General features: G+C 42.3%; 1 protein-coding gene across 2 annotated transcripts in view; it reads left to right on the top strand.

The window, feature by feature from the left end:
• Window positions 1–25,561, top strand: part of SNTG1 (syntrophin gamma 1) — a 1,290,858-nt gene that overhangs the window by 913,312 nt on the left and 351,985 nt on the right. For both annotated transcript variants that reach the window (XM_073631576.1, XM_073631575.1), the window contains one exon: window positions 17,684–17,818. In XM_073631576.1, coding sequence (XP_073487677.1) covers window positions 17,684–17,818 — 135 coding nt within the window. The remainder of the gene's footprint in view (window positions 1–17,683; window positions 17,819–25,561) is intronic.

The raw sequence follows: 25,561 nt of genomic DNA on the forward strand, positions 1-25,561 counted from the left end.
CCAACACCACACAGAGAGCCTCCTTACCAGATGGCAGACCAAAAGTGCAAAAATCCTAACGAATATATGGAACATCAGCCAGTGAAGATACCAAATATAGTGCACCAACACCACACCAAATGGCAGGCTTAAAAAGCAGATATCCTATCGAACAGATGGATCACCAGCTGGATACGATGAGGCTAATGGATGGATGGACCAGACTCACAGCATTGAACCGGAGGCTCCATAACTCACATGGTTTAGATGAGACATAATTTGTGGTATTTGTTCATACAGCTAAATGCATTACCGGAAAGTGAGGCCGAGATCTTTCTATTCCACTCTCCTGCAAATTCTCAAGGCATAAAAAGATATTTGTGTAAAGGAGGCCAGCAGGGGGCCTAGCACACTTCAATGTTGTAGGTTCAAATCAAGACGAGAACATGGATAGAACACCAAAGTAAATTAATTGAATGGCAGCCACTCTGATTCCACCACACACCACATCAAAGCCCACAAGGACTGAATCCAGACATATGAGTCTTGCCAGTTTGTAATATCTTAAATTGCGAGGATATGGAGAGTGTATGCCGTAAGGCTGGTTGCCGCACATATATTTGGTATCTTCACTGGCTGATGTTCCATATACCCGTTACGATTTTTGCACTTTTGGTCTGCCATCTGGTGTTGGTGATTGGATTTGCTTCCTTCACTGGGTGTTCTATATGCACTTTTCTTTTTTTCACAATGTGAGTGCCACTTCATTCTATATATTTTTTTTTCTGTGTCAGTATTACGTTATGTTATTTAATTTTTTTCTGGGATGATTTTATAACGTGGAATCAACGATAACCCGCGGTTCAAGTCAATTATCAATTCACCTTACTGAGACTGTTTCACATCAAGGCCCGGGCTGGGTTAAGCCACCTGTTTAATTGGCTTACGTTCTGGTAAGCATGCCATTCATCAGTTGGGGATACACTTTGTTATGTCAAGTCACTGAGTGTTATCATTTGAAGTATTGGAACATCTACTACTTTGGACTTTAATTAGCACATCACAGAACTTTTTGTTTTTATGTTTTATGGGTTGTTTATAAATATTTTTTAATTTTTAGATTTTTTCACATATTTATTCATTTTTTAGTTCATACTGAAAACAATCTCCCTTTTAGGTTTATTCATTTTCTAGCGCAGCTTCTCCACTTCTTCTCACATGAAAAGTTGCTTCCCATGATTTCCATTCATATCTATGCAACTTCACCCATGTTCACATAGCTCTGAATTGACATATCAAATTGCGGGCCAAATCGGCGTCTATTGATGGCAATGAAACTGTCCGAATTGGTGCGAAGCTGCACCGATTCCCAAAATTAGTTCCTGCACTACTTTGGGCGACTTCAGGGGGCGATTTCTTACCTCCTCAACTTTTTGAGATGGGACTGAGGGACACCCATTAGCAAAATGGGCATAGGGCACACCCCCAACACGCCTCCTTAACCAGAATTATTAAAAAAAAAAAGATTAGTTAAACCCCCAAGTGCTTTTTTTTACCAATAATATTCCTTTAGATTTCAGACTTTGACTTTGGAAATTTACAAAGCAATTTAGATATTAGATGAAAGGTTTAGCACTGGGAAACCCTTTTTGAAAGATAAAAAGGGTATTTTATAAACAACTATATAGATCAAAACAAAATGAGGGACAAATCAGGAGGAAAGAGAGACCGAGGGACTTTATTCCAAATCAGGGACAGTTTGGACCTATGCGATTTCACTAGACATCTGTGCAGGAAAGTGCACTGATGTCTCTGAAATCGCTCACAAAGTCGGGCTGAGGCCCCTTTCACACTTTTGTGACTTTTCCTGCGACTTTGGACATCAGAGTCTCATGACAATTCATACCCCATGATTTTCAATGAGTAGCATTCATATCTGTGCGACTTCAAGTCACAACGACTTCAAAGTAGTCCCTATACTACTTTGGTCTGACTTTGATGCGAGTTGAGGTCCATAGACCTCAAGTTTACACAGGCATTCCCTGAAATTGCGGTAAAATTGCTGCTGCAAATTCACGGGAAAATCAAAGCAAAATTGCGTGACTTTCCCTGCAACTCCTGCTACCATAGACCTGAAGATTACACAGGCATTGCTTAAAGTCACATCAAAATCACAGCAAAAAAGCACTGCAAAATCACACGACTTTCAGGTCGCACAAGTGTGAAGGGGGCCTAAGTCACTGTGCTGAATACTATTGTACCTAGAATATAAAGTAGTCCCATCATCAAACACTAGTAAATGTATGTTCTCAATATAAATGTGCTCAAATGGCTGAAAATCACACAGATGGTATCACCTACTGAATGCTTGCATTGTACTCAGCAGCATATGCTGAAAAGAGGCGAACCCCTATTAGCCAATTCCACATCAGCATGAGCATGGTTGTTACTATAATATTAATGCCTAAAATGCAAAACATTATTGTATAGAATCAAACATTACTAAATTTATTTTCTATGTAGTTTTGTGCTCAGCACTTTGTCCCCATGTTGATGTGGTATGCCCTGCTACCTTCAAAGGTTCAAGCCATGAGTTTGAATCCCACCGATGGTATCACCTCCTGAAAACGTGCATTTTACTCAGCAGCATAATTATCCAATGCACATCAGTTTGGTTTATTTCATAATTTTAACTCTTCAACTGCATGCAATGGTATGTAATTATTCAATACTATTATGGTGTGGAAATTGAAATAACACTCCTAAAGCCATATCCGTATAAACTTGATTGGAAGAGAGAAAGGGTAAAGGGCCATAGGGCCCAAATTCGGACTTTACAGGCAAGATGAACAATGATATAGTACAAAAATATATTTTAGTAACAATAAGTTATATCAAACAGGTCAAGTAAAAAAGAATGGCAGTGAGCCCCTGTGCATCAATGCGTTTTGCTGTCAGGAACAAACTAGGGGAGACACTGAACCACATGCTATTATGGCCTGTTTAAATATACCTATGGAGCCTATATAGTTATACCGACTGTGGGCAGGTATAGGAGAGCTCGATATATCCAGTTTGGAAGGAATATATATCTGCCCATATGGATTATTGTTGAAGCCCCTGTTTCTATGGACTGAAAACAGGTGAAAGGGTGTTGTGTGTTCAACTCTTCTTCCTGACCGCGAGAATGTGTTTCCAGCGCGATCCCATCACGTTGGTTCTCGGCGACAGGGTACTGTGCATCTCGCTCTGGCTCGCTCATCGGCAACGGAAAACCTTTTTTCCTTTCGTGATGAGCGACAGGCAGTGCTGACATGGTATGAATCATGAGGGGGAACGCTGTGCCAAATTTTAAATAAAAAAACAGCATGGGTTCCCTCCATGGGCATACCAGGCCCTTAGGTCTGGTATGGATTTTAAGGGGAACCCCCTACGCCAAAAAAACGGCATGGGGGTCCCACCAAAATCCATACGAGACCCTTATTGGAGCACGCAGCCCGGCCGGTCAGGAAAGGGGGTGGGAATGAGCGAGCCTGAACCGTACCAGGCCACATGCCCTCAACATGGGGGGTGGATACTTTGGGGCAGGGGGCGCCCTGTGGCCCCCCACCCCAAAGCACCTTGTCCCCATGTTGATGAGGACAAGGGCCTCTTCCCGACAACCCTGGCCGTTAATAAGGGGGCCCCCAGATCCTGGCCCACCACCCTATGTGAATGAGCTTGGGGTACATCATACCCCTACCTATTCACCTAGGGAAAAAAGCGTCAATAAAAAAACACAGCACACAGGTTTTTAAAGTAATTTATTAGGCAGCTCCGGGGGTCTTCTTCCGACTTTGGGGGTCTTCTTCCAACTTCGGGGGTCTTCTTCCGACTTCTCCGCTCTCTCAAGCCTCTTCTCCCGGTGTGCGGCCTCTTCTCCCGGTGTCCAGTTCTTCTGCCAGGTTCCTCCGCTATCTTCTGCCACTCTTTTGCTAGCGGTGGCCCGGTCTCCTGCTTCGTCTTCCTCCCTCTTCTCTTCTTCTGATGTTTACACGATGCTCTCTCCCGCTGTAATGCTGTGTGAGCGGTGCGTGATGACTTATATAGGCATGGGGCGTGGTCACTGGGTGATGTCACCCGGTGAACCCGCCCATTATGATGTCACAGTCCCGGGGCATGATGGTCCCGGGCCATACCTATATAAGTCATCGCGCACCGCTCACACAGCATTACTGTGGGAGAGAGCGTCGTGTCAACATCAGAAGAAGAGAAGAGGGAAGAAGACGACGCAGAAGACCGGGCCACCGCTAGCAAAAGAGCGGCAGAAGATAGCGGAGGAGCCCGGCAGAAGAACCGAACACCGGGAGAAGAGGCCGAACACCGGAAAAAGAGGCCGAAGAGAGCGGAGCAGTCGGAAGAAGACCCCCGAAGTCGGAAGACGACCCCTAAAGTCGGAAGAAGACCCCCGGAGCTGCCTAAAAAATTACTTTAAAAACCTGTGTACTGTATTTTTTTTATTGATGCTTTTTTCCCTAGGTGAATGGGTAGGGGTACGATGTACCCCATACTCATTCACATAGGGTGGGGGGCCGGGATCTGGGGGCCCCCTTATTAAAGGGGGCTCCCGGATTCCAATAAGCCCTCCACCCTCAGACCCCGACAACCAACGGCCAGAGTTGTCAGGAAGAGGCCCTTGTCCTCATCAACATGGGGACAAGGTGCTTTGGGGTAGGGGAGCCACAGGGCACCCCCCATGTTGAGGGCATGTGGCCTGGTACGGTTCAGGAAGTGGGCGCTCGCTCGTCCCCACCCCCTTTCCTGACCAGCCAGGCTGCGTGCTCAGATATAGGTCTGGTATGGATTTTGGGGGACCCCCATGCTGTTTTTTCGGTGTAGGGGGTTCCCCTTAAAATCCATACCAGACCTAAGGGCCTGGTATGCCCCTGGGGGGAACCCATGCCAGTTTTTTATTTAAAATTTGGCATGTGGCCTGGTACGGTTTAGGAGGGGGACGCTTGCTTGTCCCCACCCCCTTTCCTGACCGGCCGGGCTGTGTGCTCGGATAAGGGTCTTGTATTGATTTTGGGGGACCCCCACGTCATTTTTTCAGTGTAGGGGTTTCCCCTTAAAATCCATACCAGACCTAAGGGCCTGGTATACCCCTGGGGGGGAACCCATGTCAGTTTTTTATTTAAAATTTGGCACGGCGTTCCCCCTCATGATTCATACCAGACAGCTGTCAGCACTGCCTGTCGCTCATTGCGAAAGAAAAAAAAGTTTTCCTTTCCTGATGAGCGAGCCAGCTCTGCACTGGCTCCCACGACGGGGCTCCCAGGTATCAAATCTCACCAATAACAGCGGCGAGATTGACACAATATCGCGGTCACCTACTGTATCTGGATATTTACGGTGTATCTCCTTCTTCCCCCGGTGAACCATATGAGTTTATATTCATATCTATACATCAGCCCTATACACGGTCACTGGTATTAGTAAGAAACTGCCTCTTGCTTTACACAGTGATTCCTGGGTGATCATCTGGGAGCTCTCCATGTGGAGATATTTCTATGTTGACAAGTGAGACCTGTTCCTTCCAACTACCCCAAGTGTGTCCTGATGAAGCAAAACAGCGAAACGCGTTGACGCACAGGGGCTCACTGACATTTATTTGGTGTCAACTCTCTTGTTTACACTAGATACTCATTACTATCATATGCCTATCATGTGTTTTTGATTCTTTTTTACTTGACCTGTTTGATATGACTTATTGTTAATAAGATATATTTTTGCACTATATCATTGTCCATATTGCCTGTAAAGTCCCAATTAGGGCCCTGTGGCCCATTATCCTTTCTCTCTTCCTGTTATGGTGTGGAATTCCAAAAATCAAGGAATAAAACATCATAGGGTCCCTTACCCCCAGTACATACCAGGCCCTTCAGGTCTGGTATGGACTTTAAAGGGAACCCCACACCAAAATTTAAAAATTGATGTGGGGCCCATACCAGACCCTTATCTGAGCAGCCTGGAGGTCAGGCTAGGGGAGACGAGTGAGCACCCCCCTCCTGAACCATACCAGGCCACAGGTCCTCAACATGGGTAGGGTGCTTTGGGGTCCACCCAAAGCACTTTGTCCCCATGTTGATGGGGACAAGAGCCTCTTCCCAACAACCCTGGCTGGTGGTTGTCGGGGTCTGTGGGCGGGGGTTATCAGAATCTGGAATCCCCCTTTAACAAGGGGCCCCCAGATCCTGCCCCCACTACGTGAATGGGTATGGGGTACATCGTACCCGTTCACCAAAAAAAGCAGTGAAATGTAAAAAAAAACAATAGCCAGTTTTTGACAAGTCCTTTATTGTAAAATAGCTACAAGCCATCTTCTTCCCTGAGCCATCTTCTCCTGCTGCTGTCTCTCCCACCGCCATCTTCTCCCCGAGCTGTCTTCTCCCTGAGCTGTCTCTCATGTCACGTCATCTTCTCCATCTGCTGTGTTCTTCCGTGCCGCCCGTTATCTGCTAATTAAAAAAAAATCTGCTCTTCTTCTGTGGCGGTCTTCCCCCGCTGTGTTGTCACCCGATGTGTGGCATCTCTTACATAGCCATGGGGCGGGCTCTCTGGGTGACGTCATTGGATGGCCACGGAAGACCGCCACAGAAAAAGAGTGGCTTTTTTTATTAGCGGGTAACCGGCTGCCCAGAAGAACACAGCAGCGGGAGAAGACGGCGGCGGCCGGAGCGACGGCTCGGGGAGAAGAGAGCTCAGGGAGAAGAAATATCAAACACTAGTAAATGTATTTTCTATGTATGATTGTGCTAAGCCCAATAGGCTAGTGGTCAACGATTCTACCTTGAAAAACTCAGGATTTGAAAGACTCATGGGTTCAAATGCCACAGAGGGACAGATTGCATTGGTGAAAAAATGGTGAATGACTATTAGCCATTTAGCCAAAGCAGCATGTACTGAAAATAAGCGAATGCCAATTAGCCAATGAACTTTAGTATGGTTGATTCTATTATATTAAGTCTATAAATGCATGCAACGTTATGTAAGTATTCAATATTATTATGGTGTCGAATTCCAAACATCATACACTAGATAACGGCAGTTTACATCTCTTTGTTTGTTTTAATTTGCTTGTGCACTGAAAAAATAAACACAGCTGGTGTTTGGTAGGTTGGCTGGGATTTGAACTCATACCTTGAGTGCTGTGGAGACATCTGAGCAGACAACCAAGCCATTGTGCTAAGTACACTGATCTCTGCAAAATAGTGTTGTATGATTAAAGAATGAACATAAATAATTACCACTTTATAGTCACCTAAATTAAAAAAAATGAAAAAAACAACATACAACAAATAGGTAACCTAAATGTTCAATACATGTAACTTTACAGAATAGCAGACATTACTCTGTAATAATCATTCATAACTGCATTCGTTAGCAAAAGAAGGAAAAAAAAACTAGGAATACTAATTGCAATATACATCAATAGATGCACACGAGGTAGAGCACATCTCACATAAAAATGTTTCTTTCATATACATGGATCATGGTTGCAGTGCAGTGCTATATATAACTTAGTAGAAATTGGCATTTGCATATCTGCGTAATCGCTAATTAGCGCTGATTTCCAAATTTACTAACGTATGTTCACCGCTAATAGAGCTCTTTTTCGTTCACCTGTTGAAATCTTAATTGCCTAAAATGGGCGCTATTACATGTAATAGCAGCCAGTACTTCCCGGCGCTATAGTAAATGACCCTCAAACAGTCTTCAAATCTTGAATGTTCCGTGGGCCTCTTCTATGAACTCTGATATTTAGTTCTTTCCACTGATTTTCTATCGGATTTAAGTCAGGTGATTGGCTGGGCCATTCTAGCAGCTTTATTTTCTTTCTTTGAAACAAATTGAGAGTTTCCTTGGCTTTGTGTTTGGGATCATTGTCTTGCAGCATATTTTTATCAAGAATGTTTGGTCCATTTTTCCATTCATCCTCCCTTCAATTAAATGAAGTTTGCCAGTATTGTATGCTGAAAAACAGCTCCACACTATGATGTTCCCATCTCCAAACTTCAGTGTTGGTATGATGTTTTTGGGGTGATGTGCAGTGCCATTTGACCTCCAAACATGGTGTGTATTATGGCAGCCAAACAGTTCCATTTTGGTCTCATCTGACCAGACTTTAGTCTCCCAGTATTTCCAGGCTTGTCTAAATGTTGTGCAGCAAACTTTAAACAAGCTTTACCATGGTTTTTCTTCAGCAATGGAGTCTTGTGTGGTGAGTGTGCATACAGGTCAGGGCGATTGAGTGCATTACATATTATTTTCTTTGAAACAATTGTACCTGCTAATTCCAGGTCTTTCTGAAGCTCTACACAAGTGGTCCTTGACTTTTGGAAAACTCTTCTGATAATTATTTTCACTCCTCTGTCGGTTGTGGCCAGTTAATGGTGAAATGATGTTCTTTCCACTATCTGATTATGGCCCCAACAGTGCTCACTGGAACATTCAGAAGTTTAGAAATCCTTCTGTAACCAATGCCATCAGTATGTTTTGCAACAATAATTGTGAAGGTCTTGAGAGAGCTCTTTGCTTTTACCCATTTATGAGGTGTTTCTTGTGTGACACCCTGGTAATAAGACACATTTTTATAGGCCATCAGTTGAGTCTGAACCAGATGAATAATCTGCACTGCCAAGGGGCAGGATTGCTTTCATATTACTGATAGATTTCAGCTGGTGTCTTGGCTTTCCATGCCTTTTTGCACCTCCCTTTCTTCACGTGTTCAATACTTTTCCCCTGTGTCATTCCATATTATTACACATACTGTAGCTTTTCCGAACTTATTTTTCTGGTTTCTTTGTATGTATGGAATGCATGGGTTGTTACCGACATGTGGTGAAAATTTCATGTCAATAGCACCTTTAGAAATATATTTACCTAGAAAAATTATGTTTTGTTAAGTACTTATTTTACCCGCTGTATCTGTAGTGTTTACTTATCTCTCTCCAAAGCTCTGTTGTTTCTCTCTGGTGCTTCATTCCTCTTTTATCAGCATGAGTCACTTCTGAGAAGTTTTACCAACACATGAGATAACATGAGATACAATTTGTATCAGGGAGGGAGATAAGCACACAGCTTGTCTATTCCGAATACAACTTCTATGTGGAGGGAGGGGTGTGTCCCTTTCCTCCAATCAGTCCTCACATGGTGTAATTGCCTCTCCACCCTATTTTCTGCTGCTAACAGATAAAGACAGATTTTAAACATGAGGGGAAGACTGCAGGTAAACAAGTAAAACTTATGTAGGAGGATTTGTTTCATCTAAATGTATCATCTGAGGCTATTCTCTTCACTCTGTATATGCGAGGATTTACAACCACTTTAAGTCTTCTTCACTACTAATGAGCTGAAAATACCTGGTCTTGGTTAAATCATGGCTTGACAAAAACACTAGAAACATTTAGATACCAAACCAGAACCCCATTGAAATCAAGGGGAACTGAATCAATAATAGTCATTTTCTCAGCTCGTAGGCTACGAATTGTCAAAAAGGCACTGACCAGGGGACATATATTAAAGCAAAAAAAAAATTTTAATTCTGCCAGGAACAGTGATTTAAAATAACCTGCATGGGGGGGTTCCTAAACCTATATGTGAGGTAGCACATCTGTACGATGTATACAACCTACCACAACAACACTGACAGTTACATAGAAAAATATATATATATATGTGTTTAAATGCAGGTAAATGGCAGCTCCCTGCTAGCCTTTTTTTTTTTTTTTTTTTTTTTTTGTAAAAGCATCATGGAACCTCCAAAAATACATAAAAGACACTAATGACGCGTACACATGATCGGAATTTCCGTCAGAAAAAACTTGGATGGTTTTTCCGACAAAATTCTGCTCAAGCTTGCCTTGCATACACACGGTCACACAAAAGTTCTCGGAACTTTCGACCATCAAAAATGCGATGACATACAACACTACGACAAGCCGAGAAAATGAAGTTCAATGCTTCTGAGCATGTGTCGAATTGTTTCCGAGCATGCGTGATTTTTTGCGTGTCGGAATTGCATACAGACGAACGCATTTTCGGATAGGAACTTTTCCGGACCGAAAAATAGAGAACATGCTCCCAATCTTTTGCTGGCTGGAATTCCGCCTGCAAAAGACCGAGCATACACACGGTCGCATTTTCCAACAAAAAGCACTCATCTGAGTTTTGTTGGTGGCATTTCCGATCGTGTGTACGCGGCATTAGGCTGGGTTCACACTAGAACACTCAGTAGGTCACAGCAAAAGTCTGGTGCGTCTCCATTCACCGTTTCAGGTCCGATTTCAGTCCAAATTTTGGGCCGCTGCTGAGATATGTGAACCGGCTCCATAGAGAGCCGGTAACAGTCTCCAGCTTATGTGAATTGGATGCGGTGAAAGTGTGAACCCAGCCTTAAAGTACAACTAAAGGCATTTTTTTTTTTTTTTGGATAGAGTGGAGAGGGTTTAAATCACCTGTCAGTTTGTATTGTTGTCTGTGCCCCTGTTAGAGAGATTCATCCTCTCTATTTGTCCTGTATACCATTATCATTGAAAGTGAAAGTAAAAGAAAATCCAGAATTTTGGTTTGTACAGAGGGGACAGAGGGGAAATCTTACAATGGGGACACTAGTTCTGGTCATCTGGGGGGCCCCAAGGGATTCCCTCAATTTGCAGAGTTTTCATCCCACTTTCTCTTTTGGCTGAGGGACAGGAAGTGAAGGGCAATCTCCGCAATGGGACACAGATGGCAAAAAATAAATGGACAGGAGTTATGACCCTCCCTTAGACACCTTTAACACTGAGGCAGTCTTCAGGCATTTTAGCGCTAGAAATAACGGCTGTAAATTGCCTGAAAAAACTGCCTCCCATGCCACCCAAATGTGAAAGCCTGAGTGCTTTCACACCCGGGCGGTGCGCTTGCGGGACGTTAGAAAAAGTCCTGCAAGCAGAAACTTTGGGACAGTTTTGGAGCGCGCTCCCAAAACACCCCTGCCCATTGCAATGAAAAGTGCTTCGGAAGCGCCGCAACACAGGCGTTTTTAACCCCTAGCGGGGATTAAAAGTGAATGGTCCATTTGAGAGATTTTTCTGGAGCATTTATTTATTTATAATTTTTTTCAGTATTTTTAATATCAATCACTGTAATGCAACACATCTTTATTTTGTTTCTTGTGGTAATAACTCACATTTGTGGTGCTGCTTTTTTTCACACTGAATTATCTTTTCACATGCGCAGTATTATTTTTGTATTTAGTTCCTTCCGCAGCCCATCATAAATACATACCTGAGCCTGATCTCGATCCAGCGATGTGCACAAGAGTCTCGGCACTCTTGGCTCTGTCACTCATCATTGGCTCAGATACATTGGCTCCCGCTGCTGTCAGTCAGAGCCAGTAACAAGAGATCGGGGCAGGGCCAAGCCCTGCCCCATGTGTCTTATGGACACACAGAGCAGGGCTCGGGAGTGAGCACACACAAGTGTCCACATAGCAAGTGACTTGCTGTGAGGAACTTTGTGGGGGAGGAGCCAGGTGCACCGGGAGGGGAACTGAGAAGAGGAGGATTGACGATGCACTGTGCAAAACCATTGCACAGAGCAGGTAAATTTTACATGTTTGGTATTTTAATAATAAAAAAAAAAACTAACTTTTACAATCCCTTTATTGGTTTGGTCCAACTTACACTCAGATTGAACATTCAGCTCATCCCTTTTCTTCACGTTCAGAGTTTAATATTTGTTCTCAAAATAACGAACTGCTTTATACAAATCCTGGAATTCCCAAATGCACCCTTCTAACTATGATTTCACTTTATGCACCACCTATTATTTATTCGGTGCATAAATATTGTACAATACAAAAATGTCATTTTTTCAAAACTGCTACATTTAAATGTTCTCGTTTTTGTTTGCAATTGGTCAATTGTACAAATACATCCAAAAATGTATAAGACAATGTTATCTGACCTATGGGTATTTTTCATCACTAGTCTAAGAAAAGCCTCAAAATTGATGGAGTGTATTTTGGTATTCAGAGGCAGGGGCATTTTTCAATAGCAATTGTTCCTTTATTCTGTGTGGAAGAGTGCCAATTACATTACAAATGTAACCTCCTTAAGGTATTTTGTCAAGTGGTTGAGCAAGAAATGTGGACTCTTTTTTTTTTATTATTCAATTGCTTGGAATTAAGCTGGATAAAAGAGAATTCAAATATTTTGAGTCACTGCCAAAGAACAAGAGAGGCTGAGATGATTTTGAAGCAATAGACTCAGCATGACAGCCAAACAAGTAGTATTTGCAGAAGGAGGTCAGCAGAAGGCACTAAAACTGCCATGTTTTCTATAGAACTTTATTAATAGTAGATGACAATACTTCTTTCATTACAGTAGGTATAATTCCAAAACAAATGGAACCATTTTTCCTCTACACTCTAATCCTTGTGCACTTTTCATTCAAAATAAGATAGACACATATAGCTTCAGGTCAAAATCTGCCAAATGTGACAGTACAAACTGTAAACTCTGGTTACATGTCCATGTCAATTCCTTGTGGCCTAAGATAACACTTTATTTTCAATTACCTCGGGCACAAATGCTCATAATATTCTAAAGTGACGTATGTGAGTGGATATAGTGAGGACATATGTGCGTGGACACAGCTCTATGTAAAGATAAACATAATTAAATATTTACAATAAATATGATTACATTGTCATATATGGTCTTCTTTATTTCAAAGCTATACTACAAGACTAAGATATTGTATCTATTCACAGTTTGCTTGTTTAGTAATAGTAGCTACAAGTAAGCTATGATTATTGAGCTATTTTTGTTTTTATAACTAATGGACATACAATTACTAAAGTTAGGAAAGAAACAAGACAAACTTTCTTTAGATAGCTTTGGGTAGACTTAGGAGGATAAATATTTTTGTCAAGTATTAATTGTAGTCTGTGACCCCTGGGAGATTTCATACCTTGTATCTTGTCCCGAGACATTTGTCATGGTAAGTGCAGGGCTCCTGACGCTCCTATACCTTGGTCACTGAAGAGCATTAGCTGCAATAGTTTGAACAGTGTGTGTTGTAGACATGGATGGGAACCTCCAGCTGTTTAAATGGGTACAATTTTTAGGCCTCAGTCTGGAGCAAGTCTGTCTCATCTGGTGCCACTGCTCATGCACTCCCTTATTCTCAGGCACTTCACTGAGCATGTGCACACCATTTTATTTCTCTGGATGCATTTTCTTCTGGTAAGCAATAGCAACCCCATGTCTCCCTCCACAGTACATCAGTTATCCCAGGGTGCAGCATCCACCTGGCATAGAAGGCTTAATCCTTCCCTCTTCGCAACTTTGGAAGTCACGAGTAAACCCTTGGTTGATACTTTTCGCACTGCAAATGGCAGATCACAAAGGCAGGGGTAAAGGTTCAAATGGCTTCAGTACGTGGATCCAGGGGAGAGCGAATTATAGTTTATCTCCACAGGACCCTAGTACCCTCTGGTTACATGGTTGTGCCTAGGATAATTCTCTGACCTCCTCTGGGCACTCTGCTGACCTTTCAGACACTCCGACCTCTTTCTACTTATCTAGGGAGGAATTTTCTACCACAATGTCTGACTTCATTGTTAGAATTTCAGTCCTTTTAGGGGTAATACATAACAGAAGTCACAAGTGAGTTTCTTCTTTCCCCATTGCAGTCAATTTCTAACTGTGCCTTGGCTACAGGTACAATGCCTGTGGAGTAGGTAGATAAAAAAGATCCACCCTCTCCTTCTGAGAAATCGGATCAGGATGAGTTGCCTAAAGATATCATTGCTATCCCTATTGATGATGTATACTCTTGTTTGAAAATAGAGTAGCCTGATTCTTTTTACCCAGGCTACCACATGGGGTCATGAGATATACCCAAGCCTGATAAGACCTTTCCAGTCCACCCACTCATACAGCCCACCCTATATGATCACTGGTATCACCCCAAATAACTATTTGCTTCTTCCAAACATTTTGCTCAGGGGAGCTTAATGCAAAAATAGATGGTCCCTGTAGACGAACTTGCCATCTCTTGTCTTAACAAGATGCTTCCAATTCCTGTAGAGTATACCACTATGCTCATGAATGACCCAGTGGATAAAAGTTAGAGGCCCTCTTAAAAGCCTTTTTTTCCTTGGCAGGCATCACCAAGCATTCTGCAGCTGTTACTATGGCTGTTTTCCAGACCCTTGCTGTCTACACTAAGAGCATGGCCTGGTATTCTAGATCTATTTAAATAGATCCTTCCATTCACCAACAACTACAGCCTTTACCCGTGGCCTTGCACTACTGCCTGAATAGTTTGGTAGATATGCTTCACAAGATTTCTGGAATGAGCCTTCTTTCATCCAGGATTCTTTGGCTAAAATGCTGGTTATCAAAATTCCTGTATACAAAATAGAATAAAAGAAAAAAAGAGCACTAACTGATCAACCCAGTGATAAATTAATCATTTCATAAAAATTCCAAAACATCAGTGTATATTCAAAATAAATGTCCAAAAATGTGAAAGACCAAAAAGATTATATATAAAAAATCCCAAATGAAAAATTGAAAAATTCAAATAAAAATAGCAATAAAAATATGAATAATGACAGTTCAATGTATATACTCCAACACCCTGATTCAGTGAAATAAAGTGCTTCATTAATTAAAGAAGTGCTCCACCCAAAGTGAGATATTCAAATGCGCTCACCAGATAAATTCGGCCAGCAAGTGACCATTAAGCATGTATAAGATAAATATGAATTCCCTTCAATCGATAGGTATATTCACCACAATATAAGCTTCTGTCTCCTCTTCCCATCAAAGGCTTTGCAAGGATGGCTCCACCAAATGAGCCACAAACAGGCAGGTGATAACAGGCAGTGTAATACTGATTTATTTAAAAATTATATGTGCTGCACTGACATCTAATGCAGTCCTAGTATCATACTAATTCTAGGAACAGCATTGGTTCTTGATTATTTAATTAGATTAGCGTGTTGGCGCCCTTCCCTTCTTGTTAAGCACCTGTATAACAAATGCCTAGAGCTTTTGCCCTTTAAACAGGAATGCATATTTGATCCCTTTTTTGAATATGTATATCAAGGAAATCACATGAGTTAGACGTTCTTTCCTCCACCAGAAAATAGAACTTGTGATCATCTACTGCTTAGGCTAGACAAAGTTTCTGTGTCCCTCTAAAGCTTCTAGCTTCAAGCCAAGTCTGAATTAAACTTTTGTCGGAAGACATGATTCTCCAAGCCAGTCAAGTCTGGCTTCAAACTTCCTTATTAATGAAGGAGTGCCATCACTTGTCATAGTCTCAGAAAATCCCAGATGCCTGGGTCCTGTGTGTCGTTTCCAAGGGCTGCAAGCTGGAATTTCAAACTCTGCCTCCCCGCTTTCTGCTCTCATATTTACTAATCCTCCCAAAAAGATGGGCAGATCTTGTTCTGTTCAGCAACTTCTTTTTCAAGAGGTCATTGCTCTAGTCCCACTCCCAGGAAAGCTTTCAGAATTTCAACTCAAACCTTTCCACAGTTCCCAAGCCAAAAGGAGAAGTTTTTTTCTCATTCTGGATCAAAAAACCTCAACTTTTTCCAGTGGGTTAAAAAGATCTGCAAGATATCAGTCAGGTCAGTCAATGCCTCCCTTCTTCTGGGAGATTTTTGGGCTTCAGCAGACATCCAATACACTTACATACACATTCCCATATTTCCTCTTAATCAATGCAATCTGCGTTTTGCGGTAAGCAAACAGTATTACCAATTTGTCATGTTACCTATTATATTGCTTATTGTACAGTATTCTGTAAAATATGTTTTTTATGTAAATATGCTGATAAATTTCTTACATGGAGATACTATCAGGAACAGAACACCCTGTTGCAGGCTGACAGCGCTAAGCCACTGCCCCATATTTAGCAGTAGCAACACTGCTATGTGCCATCCTTCAATTTAACATTGGGCTGCCTATCAAATCTATCAGATTAGCCTAATGGTCAACTGAAAGAGCTTGCACAGCAGGCTGACAATACTGCTGCTTATTGCAAGGCAGTGGCTTAGAACTGTGTGCCTGCAACAGGAAGTGCTCTTACTGTAAGGATCTCTATGTAAAGAAACTTACAGTACAGAACATGTTTAAAAAAGCAAGAAAACTCTATACTCTGGGGCATGCTGCATAGCATACAGTAAAATAAACCCCCAAAAATGTAGGTTTTTTTACACTTTGTTGCCTAGCTTTTGTTTTGTATGGAATAAGCACACTTAATGAACTAGTGCAACCCATTTTGTTAATTGTTACTTCTTATCTATGACTGATATACTTCCACAAATTGCTTGCGGTTGTAATGTATTGTCAGATCCCGGCAATATACATAAAAGTCATTGAAAAAAAATGCGTGGGCCCCCCCCCCGTACATTATCAGGCCCTTCAGGTCTGGTATGGGTATTAAGGGGAACCCCGTGCCAAAATTTAAAAAAGAATACATACCAGACCCTTATCCAAGCACGCAACCTGGCATTTTGCAGGAAAAGGGAGGAACGAGAGAGCACCCCCCCCTGAACCGTACCAGGCCACACGCTCTCAACATGGCGAGAGTGCTTTGGGGTCCATGCCTGGTGGTTGTGGGGGTCTTCGGGCAGGGGGCTTATCAGAATCTGGAAGCACCCTTTAACACCCAGATCCCGACCCCCCCTATCACATGACATTAGAAGGGGGCAGAGTCACCTGGTTATGTCACCGTGTGGGCCCGCCCTTGGCTATATAAGAGCTGTCAGCACAAAAAGGCTGCAGTCGCAGGGACGCCTCCCATCGAGGCAGAGTTTTTCAGTTTTTTGGGGGGGTTTTTTGGCTCCGTCGGCATTGTGATTGAAGATGGATTTACATCGCAGGACCCTTTTTTAAAAATTTTTTTTTTAATTGAAGGAATTGTCAAAAACTGTCTCCTGTCATTTTTACTTTTTTGACACTTTTTTTGGTGAATGAATAGGGGTACAATGTACCCGATACCCATTCACATGGGGGGGTGGGATCTGGGGGCCCCCTTGTTAAAGGGGGTTTCCAGATTCCGATAAGCCCCCACCCACAGACCCCCACAACCACCGGGCAAGGGTTGTTGGGATGAGGCCCTTGTCCTTGCCCCCTTTTCCTGCAGCTTGCCAGGTTGCATGCTCAGATAAGGGTCTGGTATGGATTTTTGATTATTATTTTTTATAATTCTCACTAAACGAATGTGTGAAATGCATCCACAATCTCCCTGGGTTCAGGTGCTGTGATGTGCTAGATTACTTTAAAATAAAGTGGCTTGGCATATCCTTATATCAGTGTGTGGCTATTCAATTTATGCCTCAAACAGATGTCCTCATTTGAAGGTTTCCCCTCACCTCCTGTTCAGTGACATCCTACACTATTGCATTTCCCATCTCTTTTTGTCGCGGTGAAAATAGTCATTAGGACAAATGGAGATGAAGCTGTCCTACTGGTGACATTCTCACCAATAAAACCTGATAGAGAATCTAAGCAACTAATCTATCCAAAACTAAAAAAATGTAAAAAAACTTTTGTCTATGGATACTCTAATTATGCTGCATATACCACAGAAACCTTTATTGCATGTACACCAATAATACTGTTTATCATAAAACATATTTTCTTTCTGTTTTAAGGCAAAGACAGGAATTTGTTTGCTGCAAGATGGTAATCAAGAGCCTTTCAAAGTTCGACTCCACTTAGCCAAAGACATACTGATGATTCAAGAGCAGGACGTTATCTGTGTGTCTGGTGAACCGTTCTACTCTGGTGTAAGTAATTGTTTTAAGACCAGTTAAATAATGCACTAGTTAGCCAGATATCTGCTAAAAGACACTTTCTCACACGTTTTATTTCTTTCTTGTCCACTGAGGAACACAGAAAATCTTTAACCTTTGGGTTATACTGCTGTCTACAAGGCATTCGAAACTGACCAATAAAGAGAACTGTAGGCAAACCCAGGATAACCCTTCCTGCTACCAGCATACTTTCGTTTTTGCTAGTTTTCTTAGGAGGACTTATTTTTTTTGATATGACTGATTTCTGATTGGGACTCTAAAACAAAGTTAATACTGCAACTGCAGGAACAGATTCACAGGACTCAATCACTGTGTTTAAAATGTCCATTCAGTGAAAAATTTATTATTACATGTTATTTTATACATAGATAAGAAAGGGGTGGTGTGAGATGTTATTAAAAAGTAACAAATAGCAATATGTTATTAAAAGCTAACAAATAGAAATATATTATTAAAAACTAGCGAATAGAACAATTGCAAAAGTAAAACCTTGAAAAGGGAGGGGGGAGTAGAGAGCGTTTAGTAGGAGAAGTGTCTGTGTGTTAGGTGAAGGTTACAGAACACATTTCAACAGTGAGAACAAAATGGATTCTCTTGTGCTTAAATGAACAGTACAATGAATGTCCATGTCATTTCCCCCCTTTTGTTTATTTGACACCATTCTTCTCCGCGTTACGTTCAGCCGATTGCTGGTAACTCCTGTTACATTGGCGCAGAGAGACGGCGTCCTGTTCAGCTCTCTCCTAGCTTTCTCACAATAATGGGTTCATCAGGGCTGGTGGTACATTTGTTGGTACAGCGGGTAGTCACACAGAGGCATAGCCTGATGAGGAAGTAAATAACAAACATGAGAAATAGGAACATCACAATGTAAGTGCCTAGTTTCTGTAACCATGTTGCTATGCCATATAAAAAATCACCAAAACCTCCTAAACCCTTAAAGGGGTTCCATCCATCTTTAGCAACATCTCTGGCCTTATTCTGTAGTTCTCTTATCTTAGCAAGATGCCCTTTAATAATGTCCTCATTATCAGAAATGTATATACAACAGTCAGTGCGAAATATCTTACACATCCCACCTTGAGCTGCAGTGAGATAATTTAGCGTTAATCTGTGCTCTAATACTACTTTTTTAAGCTGAGCCATTTCTTCATTTAATAAACCTATATCAGTGGTAGTAAGGTTAAAAATCTCATCTACAATTCTAGTGTAATTATTTAGTCTTCTCATTGCTTCAATTCCCCATCCTGTCCAGGAAGGGAACCATGACCATGCCATGTCACCTTCAGTGAACAGCTCTCTTTTGAACACTAAAGGGTATTCTGGACTTTGATCTGGTCGCACTGTATCTTTGCGAACAGCCAAAGCAGGTACTAACTTCCCAATATAACATGTACCTGTAACATTAGTAGGAAGCCAGGCGTAAGCTTTATTTCCACATATATAATATAACCCTCTACGTATGGACGGTATGCCTGCTCCTAAAAAACTGGAAGCAATAACATGGAATCTCAGGAAACCGATATTTTCACATATTGGGAACTGTGAGCAATTTGTACTATAAAGGGTTCTATTTAGTTCTGGATCTGGGATATAATAATATTGACCATAGTCTCCTCCATAAACTGTAATTTTTGCTCCGCTGCAATCTGAATTGCCCAACCGTGTACATTTAGTGTTAAACGGGCATGTAATGTTTAAACAAATCTGTGGAGTGTTTATCTGTTTCGAAACCATCAAAGTTACTGATCTGTGCTCATTAGCTGTGGAGACTATGTATGAGCCATTTATTCTGGTCCTGTTTAGATCAGTGAAATTGAGAGGCATTGCTATCATGGGTATTGTTCCTGTTTGGGGATGTAAGTGAGAACACACCCAGCAGTTACTAGCGTTGCTATGGGTTGCATACAATTTTAACATTTGGATGAAAGGGTTATTTTTCCATGTCTCAGTTCTCACAAACAACAAAAAGAAAAGAAACATTATCATCTTTTTTTCAAAGGATATCATCACTTCAGGATTTTCTTGCAGTGACTGGCGTGAATCCAGGTGGGCTTTCCTTCCAACTTGACAGCAAAACCGGTTGTCAAAAGCACCAAATGTGGTCCGTCAAATTTTGGTTCTAGTGGCTTTCTGACGTGTCGCTTGACCACCACCCAGTCACCTGGTTGGATTCTGTGAATACCTGAAACAGAATCTGGGTCGGGGATAGATTTATAAACACCTTCATGTATTTTATTCAATGTTCTTTGCAAAATCTGAACATATTCTAACAGATTAGAGTGAGAAGCCTGCAACTGTTGGGGAAAATATAGCCCTGTTTTGGGTGGCCCTCCAAATAAAATCTCATAGGGGGACAGCCCATGTGGTTGTTTAGGGGTAGTTCGTACAGAATATAGGGCTAATGGCAAAGCTTCCACCCATCCTTTTCCTGTATCTGCTTTAATTTTTGCACATCTGTTTTTCAAAATTCCATTTAGTCTCTCAACTTTACCACTACTTTGTGGATGATAAGGTGTATGGAAAGCTTGCTGTATGTGAAGTGCTTCCATTACCTCTTTCATTACTTCCCCAGTAAAATGGGTTCCTCTGTCACTCTCAATAGTTTCAGGAACTCCATATCTACAAACTATTTCATTCAAAATTTTCTTTGCTGTTGTTTTTGCATTTGCTTTGGCTACTGGCCAGCTCTCGGGCCAACCTGAAAACATGTCAACACACACTAAAGCAAACTCATAGGTGCCTATTCTGGGCATTTGAATGTAGTCTATTTGAATTCTTTGGAAAGGGAAATCTGGCTTTGGAGAATGCCTTTGGGGAACATGAACAGGCCTCCCTGCATTGTACAGAGCACAAGTGAGACATGAAGCACAAAACCTGGCTGCAAATGCACTAAATCCAGGTGCTATCCAATAGCAGTCAGTAAGTGCCACCATCGCGCCCTTAGCAAGATGACTGACGCCATGTGCCAGCTGTGCTAAAACTGGGTACAAACTCCTGGGTAGACACCACCTGTTGTCAGCGCTCCACAGGCCCTGCTGATTTTGGGTAGCATTACATTTGATCCACTTATCCTTCTCTTCATCAGGGGCCTGGTTCTGCAACTGAGTTAGAGTTTCTACATCCCACTGCTCTTGATGAGGGGAATCTGTCCCCGCTACCTGGGCGACCCCTACAGTGGATGTGACTCCAAATGCCATAAGGGCAGCATCCTTTGCCGCTCGGTCCGCTAAAGCATTTCCTCTGGCTGTCATGTCACTTCCCCTTGCATGCCCTTTTACCTTCAAGATGGCAACTTCTGCTGGTTTCTGAAAGGCCTCAAATAGCCGCTCTATGAGTTTTGCATGTCTCACTGGCTTCCCTGCACTAGTCAGAAAGTGCCGTGCTTTCCAGATAGGCCCAAAATCATTCCAAATGCATATCTGCTGTCAGTGTAGATGTTTCCCCTTTGATTCTCTAGGAGATGACATGCTTTGACTACAGCATACAACTCCGCTTCCTTTGCTGACATCTGGGGTTTCAATGCTTCCTGATGTAAAATGGTGTCTGTAGTGGTTACAGCAAACCCTGTGTGTGGCTGACCATCGTCAGTATAAAATCTGGAACCATCTACGAATAAGTGTGTGTCACAATCTGATAAGGGCTCATCTTTTGCTGGTGTGACAGAGGCCCTTTCTACCTCCATAAGAGCCATACAATCATGAGAAAAACTCTCAGGTTCTACATCAGTACCATTTGTTACATCTTCCTCATCAATTATAGGAAGAAGAGTAGCCGGATTTAAAGTAACACATCGTTTGATTGTTAAATTCGATGGAGCAAAAAGAGCAGACTGGTACTTGTCAAATCTACTGGCAGACACATGTCTAGTATTTACTTGATTCATGATTTCCTGTACTGCATGTGGCACATACAGGATCAGAGCAGAATCTAGTACAAGCTCCGTTACTTTGTCTAGCAGCAAAATGCAGGCTGCTATGGCTCGCATACAACTGGGGGAGCCTTTGATGACAGGGTCTAATGAGGCTGATACATACATCACAGGCCTCTGTTTGTCTCCATGTAGCTGGGTGAGTACACCTGCAGCAAATCCATTGACTTCATGACAGAACAACGAGAAAGTCTTAGTATAGTCAGGAAGTCCAATGGCGGGAGCTTCAGACAAAATTTTAATAAGCTCCTTCATCTGCAATTCATTGTCCCATGTGAGTTTGAAAGGGTTTCTAGTGGTAGCCTCATATAGAGGAGCTATAAGTTCTGATGCATTTGGAATCCAGTCCCTACAATATCCCACTAACCCCAGGAAGGCACGTAGTTGCCGGACATTTCTTGGCTTTTCAAAGTTTTGTAGAGTTTTAACTCGATCTGGGGTTAGGTGACGGATTCCATGTGAAATGCAGTGACCCAGGAAGATCACTTTCTCTTGGCAGTATTGTAGCTTATCTTTGCTAACTTTGTTGTTACTGTTATAGAGAAACATGAGAAGGCTTACTGTTTCTCTGCTACAAATGTCCTTTGTATCAGAACAAATAAGCAAATCGTCTATGTACTGAAGCAAAACTGTGTTTGGGTGTGAGGGGGACCATTGGTCCAATACTTGCTTTAACGCAGTATTATATTCAGAGGGGCTACTCACACAGCCTTGGGGCAATCTTGTCCATGCTAACTTTTGGGCATCATGGGTAAATGAAAAAAGGTGCCAGCAATCTGGGTGCAGGGGCACCGAAAAGAAAGCATTTGCAAGATCAATCACTGTAAAGCAGGTGCTGGAGGCAGGTATTCCACTTAGTAAAGTGCGGGGGTTGGGCACGATCGGGGTATCTGCCTCTATTATATTGTTAATGGCTCTCAAATCATGCACCATGCGATATGTCACCTGCCCACCCTTCTTGTCTGGCTTCTTTGCAATTGGGAACAGGGGTGTATTGACCTGGGACTTAATTGGTACAACAACCCCTGCTGCTTTCAGTTGAGTGATTTGATCCTTTATCCCCTCAGTCTGAGCAATACTCAGTGGGTACTGTTTAATCTGTGGGAGATGGGCTCCTGGTTTAATTTTTATTATGACTGGGGTGCAATCCAGCAGACCTACATCATATTTGCTGGTGGCCCATAATTCAATGGGAATCACTTTCAATTCTGGTGGAAATGACAGAGTGGAGTCTTGGATTAAAAATACTCCACAGGCAGAATTTAAAACTTCTCCTGATAGACTACTGACCACTTGGACTCCTGTAGGAGTGTAGTCTATGTTTGCTAAAATTTGGTTCAAAATGTCAGCTCCCAAAAGATTGGTAGGAACTGTGTCTGAAACTAACACTTTAGTGACAATTTCTGTTTGCTGTCCTAGCCTGAGTTTAAGTGGCTTGGACTCAACCAAATCAGTAGAGGTCCCGGTTAGGCCAACACCAGAGATAACATTTGTAGATAATAATCCTGGAGGTAAGTCCTCTATATTAAAAACACTTCGGCTTGCACCAGTATCAATTAAACAGGTTAATTCTGTTTCTCCTCCAGGATAGGGGAGTTCTTGTAAAAATACTTTTACTCTGGCCTCGGGACCATTGTCTCCCCTATTTAACATGATTGATACTGGCATGCCATTTTCCTATGCCTGATCCACTGCTTTTGGCAGAGAACTGGGATCAGCATGAGGGGCCTCTAAGCTCTTTTCTAGTCTACGGTCAGGAAGATGGCAGAATTTGGCTATGTGTCCTTCCCCATCACAATTGTAGCATATAATTGGTCCCCGATTGCCATGATTTCTGAAATTGCCTTTGCCTCTTCCTCTTCCTTTTCCTCTCTGCTTCCCCATGTACATTACCTTGGGTTTGCTGTCTTTTTGGTTAATCCTGTTTTCTATGGACAACAGGATAGGCAGGACGTCTCAAATAGACATATTGCCTGCCTCAGGCCTTGCTGTGAACAACTTTTCTTTCAACTGGGGTATTAAACCATCAAGAAACCTTTGTTTCACCAGTTGTGTAGATGGACTTGCAGTTTCTCCCGCCTTCTCTTCCTCTATTTTAATGCCTGCTTCCTCAGCCATATCACTTAACCGCCTCCAATAAGCCCCTGCTGCTTCCTCTTTCCCTTGCTTAGCATTCATAAATTCAGCATGTCTGGTTTGTCCATATATTTGGGGCAATTTTTCCTTCAATTTCTCACAAACCTCCCGTCCACTAACCATCTTACCTAGATTTTTGACGTCTACACCACATTCTTTAAGTATATAGCCAGACATGTTGCTTCCCACTGCTTTAATAAGAAGCTGATGAATGTCAGTAGCAGAAGCCTCATATGCTTCCTGTGCAGCACTAAGTTTGTTTGCAAACCCAATTGGATTCTTTCTAGGATCTCCCAATCCCTCTAATATGGCTCTCATATCTTGGGGACTAAAAGGTACATGCCATTTAATTTGAGACTTACTGTCAACAGCATCACCTTCAAAAACTAATTGGGTTCTGACAGGATAAACTGCAACAGATTTCTCTATGCCAGGGGCAGAAGGGCTGGCATCTCCCTTCCTTCTCTCTTCATCTTGCTGCCACAATTTGGAAATTATGGTTTGCTCTGGAAGTTCAGACTCTATCTCTCTTTCTCTGGCCAAAGCCTTAAGTTCAGAGAGATCTAGGTTTGCATATGTGCCTTTTGATTTATGCCAATCATCTGTTTCTAGGATACGAGCCAAATCCCTCTTTGTAGGTTGATATGGGGCTGTTAAACCTCTGCTCTCTACTATATTGCATAGCTCATCTTTTGTGTGTTCCATGTAATCTAATTCTTTTGCTTTTGTGCGTGGACCCCTTAAAGCCAAACTGGCAGCCACATAAGGTGGGGGGTCCTCCTCTACAGAGTCTTCTGGCTAAACGTAGTAAATTTGGGCAGTACTTTTATTAAATATCTCCGTCAAGCCAGTTTGATTTGCTACTTTAGCTTCTGTCTCCCATGTGCAAGCTATTCTCCACGTTCCTTCACTGCACAGTAGTGGGCCATAATCGTGCAGAAAAGTTTGCCATACTTTTAAATCAAAAGTCCCTTCAGATTTTAAAGGTTTAGCTGTTCCCTTTGTCCATTCTACCCATTTATCTAGGGGCTCAGTATAGGCAGAACCGTACCTTCGGTTCATATATTCTCTAGCGCTCATCTTGCGCTGGGCATTTTCTGAAGGCCTCTCTCCCTTCATTCCCTTAATTAATTTAATGCCCATAATGACTGGCCAGTCTTCTCTCTTCTCTACTTTTGCCTATACCCTCTTGCCTCTAAAACAAATAGTACAGCAAATCTGCAGATTTACAAGAATAGTCTCCACTTATCTACGTGGATAGAAGGGGTTTATGACAATAGACAAAACACTCATTAAGAGACCCTCCTCGTCTCTTCTCTTCTCTGTGAGTTTTATCTGACCCTACCATGCGCCTCTGACCCAGGTCGCCCACAAGGAGTCAACGCAGGGAACTGCAGAGGATTTTCCCTATCCACACACAGTCCAACCCGTGAAGGGGGACACAAACACATTCACACACACACGTTACCCAACCAGAAAGGTCCGAGAGTGGTCTGGTTTCCTTGAGAACCGACAGATAGGATACATAGGAAAAGGCAGAAATATAGCAAGCTTAAGGGCAGCTTACCTAGCCGGCATTTGAGGTCTGCGTTTCCCGATGATCCCGATCGAAGCGCGGTTCCTTCTGGAGACTCTGCCAAACTCCTGTT

Source organism: Aquarana catesbeiana, linkage group LG05 (assembly GCF_042186555.1).
Source record: "Aquarana catesbeiana isolate 2022-GZ linkage group LG05, ASM4218655v1, whole genome shotgun sequence".
NCBI classification, from domain to species: domain Eukaryota; kingdom Metazoa; phylum Chordata; class Amphibia; order Anura; family Ranidae; genus Aquarana; species Aquarana catesbeiana.